Source organism: Eubalaena glacialis, chromosome 1 (assembly GCF_028564815.1).
Source record: "Eubalaena glacialis isolate mEubGla1 chromosome 1, mEubGla1.1.hap2.+ XY, whole genome shotgun sequence".
NCBI classification, from domain to species: domain Eukaryota; kingdom Metazoa; phylum Chordata; class Mammalia; order Artiodactyla; family Balaenidae; genus Eubalaena; species Eubalaena glacialis.
Window position 1 is genome coordinate 166307514 of NC_083716.1, and position 15153 is coordinate 166322666.

The 15153-nt window shown below is 40.2% G+C and overlaps 1 protein-coding gene across 3 annotated transcripts in view; it reads right to left on the reverse strand.

The window, feature by feature from the left end:
• Positions 1 to 1207: 1207 nt before the first annotated feature.
• ACVR1 (activin A receptor type 1) overlaps positions 1208 to 15153 on the reverse strand; it is a 124911-nt gene continuing 110965 nt past the window's right edge. For all 3 annotated transcript variants that reach the window (XM_061183987.1, XM_061183996.1, XM_061184003.1), the window contains 3 exons: positions 13097 to 13294; positions 3114 to 3244; positions 1208 to 2357 (listed from right to left, as the gene is read on the reverse strand). In XM_061183987.1, the coding sequence (XP_061039970.1) occupies positions 2223 to 2357; positions 3114 to 3244; positions 13097 to 13294 (464 nt within the window). In that variant the 3' untranslated portion in view covers positions 1208 to 2222. The remainder of the gene's footprint in view (positions 2358 to 3113; positions 3245 to 13096; positions 13295 to 15153) is intronic.

The following is a 15153-nucleotide window of genomic DNA, read 5'->3' on the forward strand; positions in this document are numbered from 1 at the left end:
ACTTCAACAAACTTTAAATGCGACTCCACTCCACTTTTGGTGGGTATATAGCCAAAATAATTGAAAGGAAGGACACAGAAATATCTATATACCCAAGTTCATGGCAGCATTACTCACAATAGCCAAAAGGGGGAAGCAGCCCAAGTGTCCATCAACAGATGAATGGATAAACAGAATGTTTTATATACATACAGTGGAATATTATCAACTATAAAAAGGAAGTAAATTCTGATATATGCTATAACAAAGATGAACCTTGAGGACATTATGCTAAGTGAAATAAGACAGTCTCACAAAAGGACAAATATGAGTGATTCCACTCCTATGAGGTACTTAGAGTAGACAAACTAAAAGAAGGACTAGAATGATGGTTGCCAGGGATTGAAAATAGTGAGAAATGAAGAGCTATTGTTTGATAGTTTCAGTTTTGCAAGATGAAGAGTTCTGTGGATGGATGGTGGCGATGGCAGCATAACAATGTGAATGTACTTAATACCACTGAACTGTATACCTAAAAATGGTTAAGATGGTAAAATTTATGTGTATTTTACCACAATTTTTTAAAAGTTAAATGTGACTTTAATATATACCCTAATATATATTAGTAAATATATACTAATGAAGTTATTAACTTACCTCTGGTGAAAATTCCAGAATTTTAACACCTCTACTCTTATTGACCTACTCGAAACTCTACATTTTCAATCCCGTTGAACACTTCAAGAAGTGAAAAAAGCCAACAGTGGACTCTCCCAAAGCAGCAAGGTAAGATGCATAAGACCGCTTTCCTCTCACACAGGACCTTATACTAAACAAAATACTTTAACCTCCTTCCCTCCACTTATACTCACAAATCCCTTGTGAAGGAGGCAGCTCAGACAAGTCTGTTACCCTCACTTCAAAGCTGGGGAAACTGAACAAGAAAAAAACAAAATCACAGCCCCCCCCCCAAAAAAACCCCAAATCTAAATTTTCTGATACCAAATTCAAACTGGAAGGCATCCCCCTAGAACCCTCAGGCTCATTAACAGACTTTAAAAAGCAAATTCGACTTACAAGTTAATTTTGTGCTTCTATTGTGCCCACAAGAAAATGCTTTATAATATGTAGATCTTTTTTTACATGTTGAAAAAATTCACTTTGACTTGAAAACATTTTATTTAATTTATACAAATAACTACTAAATACAAAAAGTAGATTAAAACAAAATAGTTATTTTTTTCTGGCAGAGTTTAAATGCACATAATGGATAATTCTGAAGAAAATGCATTTTCCCCACAGCGTTCAGGACTAAAATTCTACTGAAATCTTTGCTTCTAAATCAGTAATATATTCGGTGGTGTCACATGGGTAATGGCTAAATACGTTCTGCATATGAACTGAAAAAAACGTTACAGTCTACACACATAAATGTGAAGCACTTAAAATGTGAATTTAACGGATAATAAAAGAAAATGTCCATTTCAGAGTATAGTGTTAAAAACATTTCGGTAATAAAATCATAAGACCACATAAAAATAAGCTTTAACATATGCATGAAGCAGTTTTGTAAAAACTGCTACTGCACAAGTAATAAATAATTTGCAAAGTTGTGTACAAACAATTCCTAATGTTCAGCGTCATTGTAAACATCAGCACATGTGTAAAATGCAGCAAAGTCTGACATTATATTTTGTTTTGCCAAATTGAATTCCTATTATCCAAAGACAGACCAGTGGAGTACGGAGCCAATGTTTCGGCAAGTTGGGTCTTTAAAATTAAGAGTAACAGTGCAAGTAAGGAATGCAAAGAATTCCTAGTGCAATAAAGAAGAGAAGCACAGGCAATATTGCTGATTAAAAATTCACCACCTCCTTGAGTTTCCCGTGGGGAGTGTCTAGGAGACCTGTGAAGATATGCAAAGCCACTGTCTTAATGCCCAGATCTCTTTTAGGATTTCTCTGTGTTCCTCCAGTTCCCTACCTTTGCAACAGTGTCTGTCCAACATGAGTCTCTGCAGTGTGAACAGTTTGTGAAATGCCCAGTTCACAGTCATTGAGCGAGGTTAGGGTGGTTTTGGTGTCTCCCCAGCACACGGCCGGGTAAGATGTCTGCCTTGTCAAAGCAGTCATTTGGGGAGGGAGACAGATGGATTCTGTTCTGACAACCAGTCAGGCCAGCATTAGGTCCCAGCTGGACAACGACGACAACGTCAGACCTTCCTTCTTGACACCATGAAAATGTCAACAGTCAGTTTTCAATTTGTCTAGGGAATTATCAATTTTGGTCAAAGTCTTTTTGATACGCAGGGCTGTGAGTCTGGCAGATGGATTTTGATACCAGCATTCTTTCATCAGCTTGGCCAGGGAGGTTAATGTCTGAGGAGAGAAAGAACCAACACCACAGTGAAAAAGTAGCTGGGCAGATGTTATGTCAACTGTTTTGCAGGGCTCTGCAGGTCTTGTGAAGTTCAAGTGATGTTATTACCATTTTCCTTACACAAATAATCAAGGCCGTAGCCACTGATGAAGAAACCACTCTTGAGTTTCTTAAACTCTGCCCTTTGGACTCCTAATGCTACCAACTGACTTTATCAAGTCAGTTACACAGACCAGTGTGGACCCCTTGATGGTTTTATGGTGCTAAAAGCCATAACACTAACCTAGAGTTAAAACTGAAATATGCAAATAGGGTCATTTCTCAATGCCTTAGATTTGCTACTTACTACTTAACAGCAGCAATAAGGATTGTCAGCATTAAACAGCCTATGTTTGGAAGAGATGCAGAGATAGAAAAGAGGTTAAAAAGCATCACTCAGGTCTCTTGGTTTACCTGTGAAACTGCAGTCCTAGGGCCAGTGGCATAGTAATGCATCTCCCAATTCCTGGAGCTAATCAAGGGTAGAAAATCTTGTGAATGTTGTCATTCATTAGCAAGATCTATCAGAAATGGCTCTTTCAAGAATGAGACCATTTTGTGAACCTGCTCAACTAGGTCTAAAGCTCTTCTACGTAAAATAGGGAGAGAAAGAAACAGGGCAGATCACTCAAGAACTCTACCAGCTGAAAAATCAAGAGAATGCAAATAGCTAACAGCTAAGTATAGCTCTAAAACTAAGAAAGCATTGCTCTTACCGGGTCTGAGAACCATCTGTTGGGTATGTTGGGCCTCTGTTGATCTACACAGACCACCTTCCTCATATCTTCAAAACTTGGGTCATTGGGAACCACATCATAGAACGGTGGCTTGTAATCCTCCACGATACCTACACACGTGGACAAGAATTGTGTTGGGTTAGCAAAAGAGTAGAGGTTCCCAGGGTTGTATTGATGGTTGTCGCAGGTTACAACGTGACAGAAAAAGTACTGATCACCTTCCTCAAAATTCAGGGTGATTCTGAACGCTACAGGTAGGTCTTAAAATAAGTGGAAAACAAAGCAATAAATAGAAGCCCTGCAGAGAACTGGAGGAACAATAATTGTTAGAAGAAAACATGACTACCTCTCATGTAGTTATAACAAAACGCTCCAAGAGTGCATACAAACAGCTCTGCAGTGCCCAACAGGGCACAGGAGACAGAACAAGAGTCCCTTCAGTGATTAAAAAAGGACAAAATACCTAAAGAAGGTACATGAATCTAGTGTTTTCGAACCATAAACTGAAATAAAAAGTTGGCCACAACTAGAGCTGCAGGCAAACAAACAATCCAAGACCATCATCAAAATACTCCTTTTTTTATGATTAGGGGAAGAGGCATTGCTATAAAATAATCCCTCCAATTGGGAGGATGCAAGTAATGTAATATGAAATACTATTTCCTCACTCATTCATTCCGTATGTTCTGAGTACCCTCTGTCATTCACAGCTGTCTGTTTGATGGCTCTATTAATTCCTCTCAGATCAAAGGCACAAAATAAAATGCAGAGGACAGTCTTTTGGAAAGGCAGAAGAATGGCTGAAAAGAATGAACTTTTCCCTTACTCCCAAGCAAATGTGAAAGTGGCTAATTTCAGCTTCTGCCCCTGCATGGTTTCCAATGCCTTAGAAACCTTTTTACCCAGCAAAATTACATCAGTTCCTTACTTTTCACAAAGAAAGTAGTTCCACAAACAGAAAAATTCAAAGCAATAATTTAGAATTAGAAAGTTGATTCTTTCCTTTATAGAAATGAGACCCAGAAAATCCCTTATTTTTTTCTCTCATCATCAAAGGCCTCAACAATGAGGACAGTGGATTAGTTTACTGCCCTCTTTCCTTCCTCCATGTAACTTTCTTCTGTTCCTAAATACCTACCAGAGTGATTGTTGGCGCAGGTGGGACGAGGCTGTTTTAATCATTTTTAAGTTTTTCTAGCGCTTATAAGCTACCTGAAAAGCTTCAATCGCCTTTTCATTTATCAAAGAAATTAACAGTGAGAAGTTGTTCTCACAAATCCCATATAAAGACAAACCATTTATGAAAAAGATTAGTCATGATAAGGAACACCTGTTAAATACTACAGTTTTGTTAAACTACACAGATTCAAGAGTTTATTTTAAAAATGGAATGTAGTCTAAATTTAAAAATTCTAGTTGATATTAAGACTAACTTACCCACATTGCTTGACTGTGTTTGTAATGTGAATTAGTCAATGGATTAAAACCTTTCCTGACAAATCATAAACAGTTCAGACTGGGCATAAACCACTGCTTTCAGAAGTCTTGAGATACCTCATCTCAGAGACCTTACCTACTTCTCTTGTAAGGACCCCAGGAAGCATTCAACAATATTTTAATTCTTTTCAGTACATGTATTACTAGGAGACATCACATAAAATGCAGCTGGACACAGACCTGCAAGATAATTTATACCTTTATAAGGGCCACATGAACTTATAAGAAACAGTAGGATTGTGCCCGTCACCACCTCTCAACTTTTCTGAAGGAGAATATATTTAATAGGCTGGTTTCAGTCTTTAAAAATCTAGCATAACAGCCAGCTATTTGAAGTAATTTGCCTGGCTAGCTTGGGAAGGGCTATGGGAACATCAATTTTTCTATAAATGCAAAAGAAAAAAAGCATGGCTGGATTTTTAAAACATAGGATCTGGGGATACTCAACAATAAAATTCACTATACAAAGATGAAGTTTTCCCTTGGGTTTATATTTCCCATATTTTAATCTTATTAAATACTGCCATGTTTTAACAAAAGGAATCAAGTTTAAAAAGACCATTTAATTGATCATGCCTGGAACTTAGTCATGCCTCTTTTGTCAACCATTGGTCAAATTGTTGACTGTTTCCATCTGATGTTGGTCATGCTTTCCCAGCATAAAATAAACCTGGTATTAAATTCCAGCAGTCATATGGAACACCCTCTGGTCAAGGAAAGCAATTATTTCAATCAATATAAAGTATATTACATACCGACCATGTGTGGAACACCATTCTAAATGTTGAGGATGATAAAAGTATAAGACATACTCTCAGTTTTCAAGGAACTCAAAGTCTAGTGGAAGATGAGGACAAGTCCTTCTCTTTTCTCCTTAGATAATGGAATCTTGTTTTAAAAAAAAAAAAAACCTCAAAAATGTTTTTCACCCCTTTGTATACTTTATATCTTGAAAGGCAAAGATAGATTGGAAATTCTCACTAAGTTTTACTTGCGAGTTCCTAAATTGGCTCAAAAACCATTTTGGTCCCTTAAACTGTGTGAGCCAGAGGTTGTCCTTGGCACTAGGGATATACAAATAAAGATGTGATGTTGGTGATGAGAATAATGGGAAAGGAAGACATGAAAAAAAAACTACAAAGTAGGACCAGGGAGAAGAGGTGAGGGGGGGCATGGTGCTCAGTGGGTCTCAGAGAACTAAACACCTATGTGGTTTAAGTACCCGATATAAACCAGGTGCCATGGAAGCACAAGTAAGCTTTCTGGGAGCTAGGGCCTGGCTGAACATAGAAAGATGAGTTTTCAAGAAAGAGGAGAGGATGGGACAAGAATACGCCAAGGAGAGGGGGCAATCCAGGTTGGGGGCGGGTGATATGGGACAAAGACAAGGGGTTACAAATGATCCTCCCGTGTTGGAGAGGAGGAGGGAAATTCCCTGTAGCTGAAATCAGTGCACATGGTGGTGGGGAGGGTGAGCGGTCAAGGTCAGACTGTGAAATTACCTGTGTTGTCAAGGTAGGAAGTTACTTACAACTGTTCCTCACTCTGCCAGAGAAAAAGTGGACTCTCAGTCCTTTTACAACAGCACCCAACGAGCAACTGCCAAATCGTGAGCCAGCGAAGAGAACAGCGTGAATTCAGGAAAAGCGACTAAAAATAGAGTACTTCGAGTGCCAAAGGAGTGGTACAAGCAACAGAGGATCCAGGAATGCGGTGCAAGAGGAGCTCTTAAACAGTGGTCAAGGAAGGACGAACCGTGCCAGGCCTCGCTTTTCCACGGTAGGGGGTGCGACTCGAAGGGCCACGGAGAGAATCAGAGAAACTATTCATAACCTTCTCCCCACAACTTTGGGCATGTGTATCTGATTTATACAATTTTTTTTTTCCTGGACATGTGTCTAACTGCAAGTTTTCTCTTCTCTGGGGCAAATATCTTTACCAACAATATCCCTATCATTAATTTGCTGCATGGTTCTGAGTAAACTCCTTAATTGCCAGGCCTTAGTTCCAACACCTTTGAAGTACACATCACAAAGCGAATGTGCAGATTAATAAGAACAACCTAGAAACAACCTTCAAACCCCATGAAACGCCAGAGGGGTCTTTCTAAAAATGCAAGTCTCTGGAAACAAGGCCTTCCTCATGACCCTCCCTACCCAAACCAAAAGCTTTTGGCTCTCAAAGCTTTGGGGATTTCTCAATTGCAGATAAGGGACTGTGGACTTGGCTATCATTTGAATAATCTGAAGGTGAGGCAAAGACAGATCCAGGGGATGTCAGAATCGTGCAGATCACAGCCTTCCTTTCCTTCAGAAAAAGAAGCTGAGGACCACCCAGGGAAAACGTACTTGTCCAAGTTCACAGCTAACTAATGACAAACACTAACCAGAATCCAATTCCCTGTTTGTATTCTAGAATTCTTCCCAACAAGCCCAAAATGGGATAATGCATTAATCTCGTCACAACGGCCTGCTCACTTCATGTTCCGCGGTCTCTCTTCACCGCACCGCAGCTTGGGTGGACACCCAGGTAACAGGCAAGGGGAGCAGGACCCCAGCATCTGCATCCCTACAGAGAGCTGCCGTTAACAATGAACTCCTCCAGGAATTATGAAGCCCTTCAGAGATTAGAACATTACGACTAAAGCCATTTTACAGAGAAGGAGAGTGGTTCATGTTTGGCTTCTGATAGGACTCCAAGTTAATACCGTGTTTCCTTCAGGGGTGGCCTGTGAGAAAATTAGATACGGTTCATGGACAAAACTTTTTTGTCTTATTAAACACCTGCATGTGTATTATTAACGTTACCTTCCCTTTAATGCCATGGGATAACTGGTTTTCCCACTTCCAGTTGTGACGTTAATTTCCTTTTAAAAAGAAATGTTTGAAAAAGTTAGCTGATTTAAATGATTAAGAAAATAATGGTACAAGGGGCATTTGGATATGAAAAGAAATTATAAAGGTAGCATGTGTATGAGAGAATCTTGGGAAACACTGTTTCCAGAGAGGCATTTTTTTCCTGGTAGGAACAGGATTCAAAAAGGTATATCAACTATTTGTGTCACTTTGCTTAACATTCCTCACAGAAGGATTTCAAACACAGTTTTCAAGCCATGGCCCACATCAAAAATGACTACTATATAAACGGATGGAGCTGCTCACAGCAGAGGGGACGACAGCCCAGGGGCTTCTGGTCGCCCTTGGTGCTGCCTTGCCGCTGGAGGTTTCAGAGAACCAGTACCTCAGGCGCTCCTGTAACCAACAAGGCGCACTAGCTGGGAAGCCCTGCCTCTCGCCGGGGCAGGTACTCCTTTCAGAAACAGGAAAAGAGCTGGCAGGACAGCTCTGTTCCCTGCTAGGCAAAGTGTCTGTGTGGCAGTGATGACCTCATCCTGCTATCCCCACTGCAATTCATGGGCATATGGAACCATGCACATTATTCAAATCAAGACTAAATGCATTATCTGAAATCTGTTAAAAGTAATTTCTGTTCCTGGGATTCTCAGCAATGTGGCATAGCCAAAATAAATGGTTCACAGATTGCTTCACAGTCAGGCCCTACTAAAAATATTTATTAATGTTACAGTTGTCAGAAGAAAGGTCAAAGGGCCTAGGTCAAAGGGCCTAGGAGAGATGCACAGCCATGCTCTGAGTCAAGCTTTGACAAGACGCCTTACATCTCACACACCCTCAGACCTGGAGGGAGAAGCTCCAGAAGACTTCCAAGCGTTAGCTAGCTGTAGAGGTCTCATGAGAAGAAGAATGTATCATTCACTGGATGCTGGGGCTGTCATAAGGTTGACACCACAGATAATTGTCTTGGTGGAGACACCTGCTCTTAAAGATGTGTCAAGGAAAAGAGACCGGTAAGCAGTGAACAATACCCCGTAAAGTTCTGCTGGCCTCTGGTTATTTTGTCGTGAGGTCAGTTGACTGCCCTCCTTTGCTCTAGATCTTTAAATCAGGGACACGAAATTCCAGGAATCAGTGAGAGAAAAATCCCACCTCCATATTCCTGCCCCCAACCACTCACCTAAAGGCTCAAACGAAATAAAACAAACCTGAAAGAAATTGCTTGAATGAATATTAAAAATTTTCCCTAGTATGAGTCTTCCCTTTGTTCAAACCTTAATATACACTAAGGTAGTGAAATAAAATCGTGAAACACATTGGATATTAAGTTGCTGAAGAAAATCAGAGTTGTCATAGTTTCCATATACAAGCCCATTGTGCTCAGGAACTTGAGACACACGCCATTCCTTAACAAGCCCAAGGGCTCATTAGAAGAGGTTTTCCGTAGTATGTATGCCAAACATAAGCTTATTCTAACAAGTATTTCCTAGTCCCCACCCCATTAAGAGATGCAGCTCGGCCAGCAGGGTTTTTTCAATGAGATACAAATGCTTTTTGACACATTTCAACACTGGATTCCATCGCAAAAATGGAATAACCAAAGCCAGTCACAGTGAAACAAAAGTAGGTCCACATAGCCCTCCTGTGGGCAGCGAAGAGGAAACACGTGAAGGGTATAGCAGAGGCTCATGCTGCCTGGATGATGCCACAGTCAAAGAGGTGCTACAGGAGGGACAGTGAAGATCATTTTAGTTAGCTTTTAAATCCGTAAGCAGATGACCACAGTATTAGAGCAAAACAACTCTGGCATTTCTGCATACAGGGATCCAAACAAGGTGTGACACCAAAGGCTGAGGTTCCAGAGAGAGGACTTCTAATCTCAACAGGGAAATGCTGCAGGATGCTTAGATGGGGCTACTAGAAGTTTTTGATCAGACCAAAGCTAAATGGCACACGTGAAGAGCTGTGATGCACGCATTTATCTGTGGAAATCCACTTGTCAATTTCTGTCCTCACACCACACTGAACCCAGGTAACCAGAAACCAGTGTGTCTGCAGAACTATAAAAGGAAGAAAGCAAGAACACTGCCAGAGAAGTAGCAAAAATCTAGAAAGAAAGGCCAAGGCCTAGCTACAAGACTCAAAGGAGAAAGGGACCCCTCTTCAGCTTGGAAGAGAGAGCAAGCTTCACCTGAAGCATAAGAACACAAATCAGGAAATCCTGCTCAGATGGGCTGTGTCAGCATCCCAGGGACAGTCTTTATTTCCTGGCCTGGGTGAGACCGATATATTCCATTTTAACCTGAGATCCCAAGAGTACGGTCGCTGACCTAGCAGCACAGCATCACCTGGGGCCCTGCTAGAAAGGGAGATCCTGGGTCCAACCCTAGACCTACTAAATCAGAAACTCTTGGGGACGGTTCAGTACTCTGTGTTTCTAGGTGATTCTGCTGCACACTCTCCAGCTTAAGAACTAGTGATTCAAGCAAACCCCTGCCTTAGATTCATAGAGAAAGTTCACCCAGAAATGGTGAGAAAATGGCTTTCCTTCCGACCAATTCCAAATTCAGTGTCAAACTAAACACAAACAGTAAATTCCAAAAGACACTACTGAGAAATTTTCAGATGTGAAAATGGACTTAACTCTCATTTCCTGTACAGACACAGCAGGAAGTTTATTATTATTAGCAAAGAAATGTAAAATTCCCATGAAAATATAAAATGTGACATATTTTTATACTCATGGTTCACTTGAGGACTCTATTACTCCAAGAGAACTATCTGGTCATCAGTTTTTATAATGGACTCAGAAACTCAAAGATGCATAATTATAATGACCTCCCTAAGATATTCATATATTTAAATGAGGTGCATTTAATATGCAATAATTTCAAAAATATATATCCTTTAATGTCAGTTCTTAAAGCTAGTAAGAAAGTGAAATAGGTACATCACACCCTGGGGTGAGCGGGATATTGTAAATTAGAACAACTCTTATGGAAAGCAATTTGGCAGTATGTGTGAAGCCATAAAAACATCCAAATTCTTTGACCTAATAGGTCTACTTTTTTTCAGATTAAGAATAATTCCCCAAATGAAAAAGTTGTATGAACAAAGATGTCTACATGGAGGAAAGAGGATGTCTAACAACATGGAAATGGTTAAATTAATGAAATATCATGGGACCATCTAAAATAAAAACAGACTAACAACATTTAAAAAACACAAATGAAAAAGATGATACAGAATTATATTTACACTATGATTACAACTAAGTAAAAAAATATATACATGGTTGCATAGAGAAGAAGTGGAAAGAAACATGAATATTGGAAGGTAAAGGCAAATTTCTCTTATTTTTCTTTCTACTGATTTTTCTGTTTGGGGGTAGTAATAACGAAAATATTCACAGGTATGCAAGCGGCATTGAACACTTTCAAGTCTGAGTTTGGATAAACTGTTTTCTGTGTGTGTGTGTTTGTGTGAATGTGAATATTCATGGGAGAAGGAGGACTAGAGAAAGAGAAGGGGAAATATCAAATTAGTCATTGCCAAGGGACAGTAGCTGATTTAAAATGAGACATGACATACCCTTACCTCCCCCTAAAAATCAAACCACACCACAGAACAGAAGCACAACCCACAAAATTTTAGGAACCTAGAGAACAATCTAAACCATGATGTAAGGGGGAGATCAGTAAATCAGAAAGCAACCAAAATAGTCTCTCTTCCTCTACCCTGCACGATATTTTTTCCAAAAATAATGTTAAACACAGGATAGATCAAGAAAACTATGGCTCTATTCTCCAACTGACTCCTATTAATCACAGCCGATCTTTGAAAGCCATTTGGGTTTAAGCCTGCGACACAGGGAACAAATTTGCAACATGAGTTCTTACAAAGCCCAAATCCCAAGTTTCTGCCAAGTTTGCCTTTCATCACGCAGGCTTGCCTGGCATGGCTCCAGCACCCATAGCTGGACTGGACTATCCTGGCCTTGGAATATTAACTTCCTCTTCGTCTGGGGCAAGTTCCCCACCACACAGTTTATAATGACACCAATCCTTCTCTAAAGTGTTTAAAATAAACTAATTAGAATTTGATTTTCAACTCTAAGGCACTCAAGAATTATTAGGGAGGGGGATGGGGAAATGAAGTCGCTGTGCAATTTCAGGCAAAGTTCAGAACTTTATAAATCAGCAAAACAATCGCTCTGTTGCAAACAATTCTCAAGGCACTTGAATGGCACAAAATGCAAGTCAGTAGCTCTCAACAATTGAGAAACAGTTACCAAGAAAGTGTTCATGACTCCATCCAAAAAAAAAAAAAAAAACTTTAAAAGAACTGTCTGGTTACAATGCATGTATGTGTATGTTTAATTTAAAACATTGTCTTTGATACCCTTCAGAGTGTTAAAAGCAAACACACTCTGCTGTTAGGGAGGAAAAAAAGCTACCACAAAGGCTTGCCAACTTAAATTATTGCACACTAAAACTATGTTACGTTACCCCAATTTCACTTCGCTCACAGAACCAGAACTTCCTACTCTCTGGCTATTATTCTTGAAAATTGTAGTTGCCCCCAAAATTTCAATCCTTACAAGAAAATATGAGTGGAAGGTGGGATGGAGCACATATGTCAGTGACTTCATGCATTATTTCTTTCATACTTCAAATCTAGGATTCCAGTGGGTCCCAGGAGGGTAAAATATCTCCTGAAAATGAATATTAATTTAAATATATAGCATTTTCTTCTGCTTTCCTGGAACAATTTCAGGCACATTCTTTGTGAAATAGGACTTCCAGTTGTGAAGGTATGAGGAGGTCGATTCGAGAGATTCTGCTATAATAACCACTTTGTGGGTAGATGGGGCATGTGCTATTTGAATGAGGATATGTAGTGCTTTCAGAATACAGTGAACTTAAAGTTCAACAATGTATTTGTGGCTGATTTGAAAGATGGAGGTGAAAGTTCACTGTAGGGAATATGGGTAAAAAATTATCGATAGACAATATGCTTCCCTAGCTGCTAAGGCAATACCATTTCATAAAGCTTATTTATAAGAGGACCAGCACGAGCCTCCTATTCAGGGCTTCCTGAATGTAAACTTCACTTACTTTGCAGGTACAGCCTGCTTCTTACAAACGAGTGAATTCTGAGTGTGCAACCTGAATCTTTTCTCAATAATCCAAACTTAAGAAGTAAAAATATCTATAATAGCAGAATTCACCCTTAGGTTTCCTTGAGCCTTCTCCTCACGATAAAACTCACTTGGGAAAAGAGCAAAGGAGGAGGAAGGGTGGGAAAGAAAGGCAGAATAAGGACGGAGGAAGGAAAAATAAAATATGGACTGATAAAAAAAAAAAACAAACCAAGGAATAAGTAGTCTCTTGCAGAAATACTTTTTCCACCACAGTTTCCCCTCCTGCAGTTAAAACAGACTGCCATTACGCGCCTTCCACCTACCAGCCATAAAGCAAATATAAATGCCAACAGCTTCACAAGCATGATTCACGGAACAATGTGTACTTAAATATCCCCTTTGCCCTTTTAAAGGTAGCAGAATCAAGAGGACTCGGACAAGGACAATATTATCTGAGATCAGATACCTACCATTGCTCACCATCCGCCTGGCCACTTCCCACAAGACAAGTCCAAAGGCCCAAATATCGACTCTCTTATAAGAATCGAAACAATCCACCTGGATGGTTTCATCTAGAACTTCGGGGGCCATGTAGCGTTTGGTGCCCACACGGGGGTTGTTCCCCACGTCGAGCTGATTGGTGCTCTGGGAATGCATGACTGCCAGGCCTGAAAGGAAGAAGACAACATTGTCAATCCGCTCCCTTCCTTTCTCACAGACGGCTGCTGAAGGATTTTAAACCAAACCCAACGAACAGCGCCCTCTTGTGGCGTCCATGGTGACTGCCGCATTACACCCAGCGTCATCTCTGGAGTGCCCTTGTGATGACTTCTGTTGAGAGCAGGAAATAGGGCTGATTGCCAGAAACATTCTGAGGCTCTTAGGTTAATATATGAACCTCAGAGACAAAAAGTTTGGGGTAAATAATAAACTAATACACCAAACCAATATGAGGCCAGTGTTCGAAATCCACAGGAAAACAGACTCACCTGTTAAATGGGAGCCTCAAAGTGGCTTAACAAAGAGCAAATTAAGCTCTCAGGCTCCAGCACAGCTCCCACTAGTCTGCAAACACAAACTTCAAACCATGTGAGGCAGGGACTTTGAGGTAATTTATCATTACATAAAGGGCCGACTGCTCCGGGCCCTGCTCCGTCCCTAAAAAAGGGCCGCTCATGTGAACAGTAACGTGGACCAAACCCACAGGGCTTTCTCTGCAGCCACATGTACAGAGAACATTAAGCTGGCCCTCAAGTCAAAGCACAACTATCACGTTAAATGGTTTTGAAGCACTATCTATCTTAAACCATGACTCATTTCCGAATTCCTCAGCCAATTAGAGAGGCCCAGCATTCCTCACAGACCACGGGGAATAGGCAGATACATGCACGGTTTATTTGAGAATGGAATTACTTTTTGATGCATATGCAGACCAACTGAAAGTGATTCCTGTAACACTCAAAATAATGAAAATTGCCAAACTGGAGCAAGCAGACCATGTAAACCTTTGTAACCCAACAGGGATCCCTCAAGTCATCTATGGAGAATGCTTCTCCTCCCACTCCATGGCTTTGCATGGGTGAGATGATGACTCCATATAAAGCAAGGGAGATAGCACATATGTTATCTCAGCCTTAATAATTACCAAAGATATTGGCAACGCACTTGACTAAATCAGACTGGTTCCTCTTTTCCTTATTTTTATAATCAACCCTAAGATTCTATGGCCATTATGACCATTTTGCAAATCATACATGCCCCTCCACCATTTCCAGAACCAGAGTGAAGATAACAGAATACAAAAAAAGGTGCAGTTTAAATAGAGAATAGAAATACTAGCTGTGGTGGTTTAAAAATACATCCACAAAAAAAAAAAAAAAAAAAAAAAAACATCCACAAGTGTTTTGAAACTTCTCCCTTCACGAGGGGAAACTCAATTCCTCGTGCCTTGAGCGTGGGCTGGACTACCAAACAGAATATGGCAGAAGAGTATGTGTATCTTCAAGATTAGGGCATAGAAGGCATATGGCTTCTTGTTTGCTCTCTCTGGGCTCATTCATAGTGTTATGAGGACGCTCAAGCAGCCCAGTGGACAGGACCACGTGACAAGGAACTGAGGCTTCCCATCAACAGCCATGTGAGTGAGCCATCCTAGAAGTTCCTCCAGGCCCGACCAAGCCTTCAGATGCCTGCAGCCCTGACTGACGGTATGACTGTTACCCCTGTAAGATCCTGAGCCAGAACCATGGACCTGAGTTGTTCCAAGACTGCTGACCGACCGTGTGAGATAATAAATTTGTGTTATTTTAAGCTGCTAAGTTTTAGAGGTAATTTGTTTCCCAGTAATCCATAATTATTACACTAACTAAAGAGACAAACCAACCAAATGCAATGTGCCTCAATTCTTGTTTGAAAAAACTGGAAAAATTTGAAAATGGCTATTAAATGATATTAAAGCATAACCAATAACTTTTAGGTGTGAGATAAACTGTGATTATGCAAGAGAAGTATTTTTAGGGGATGTACT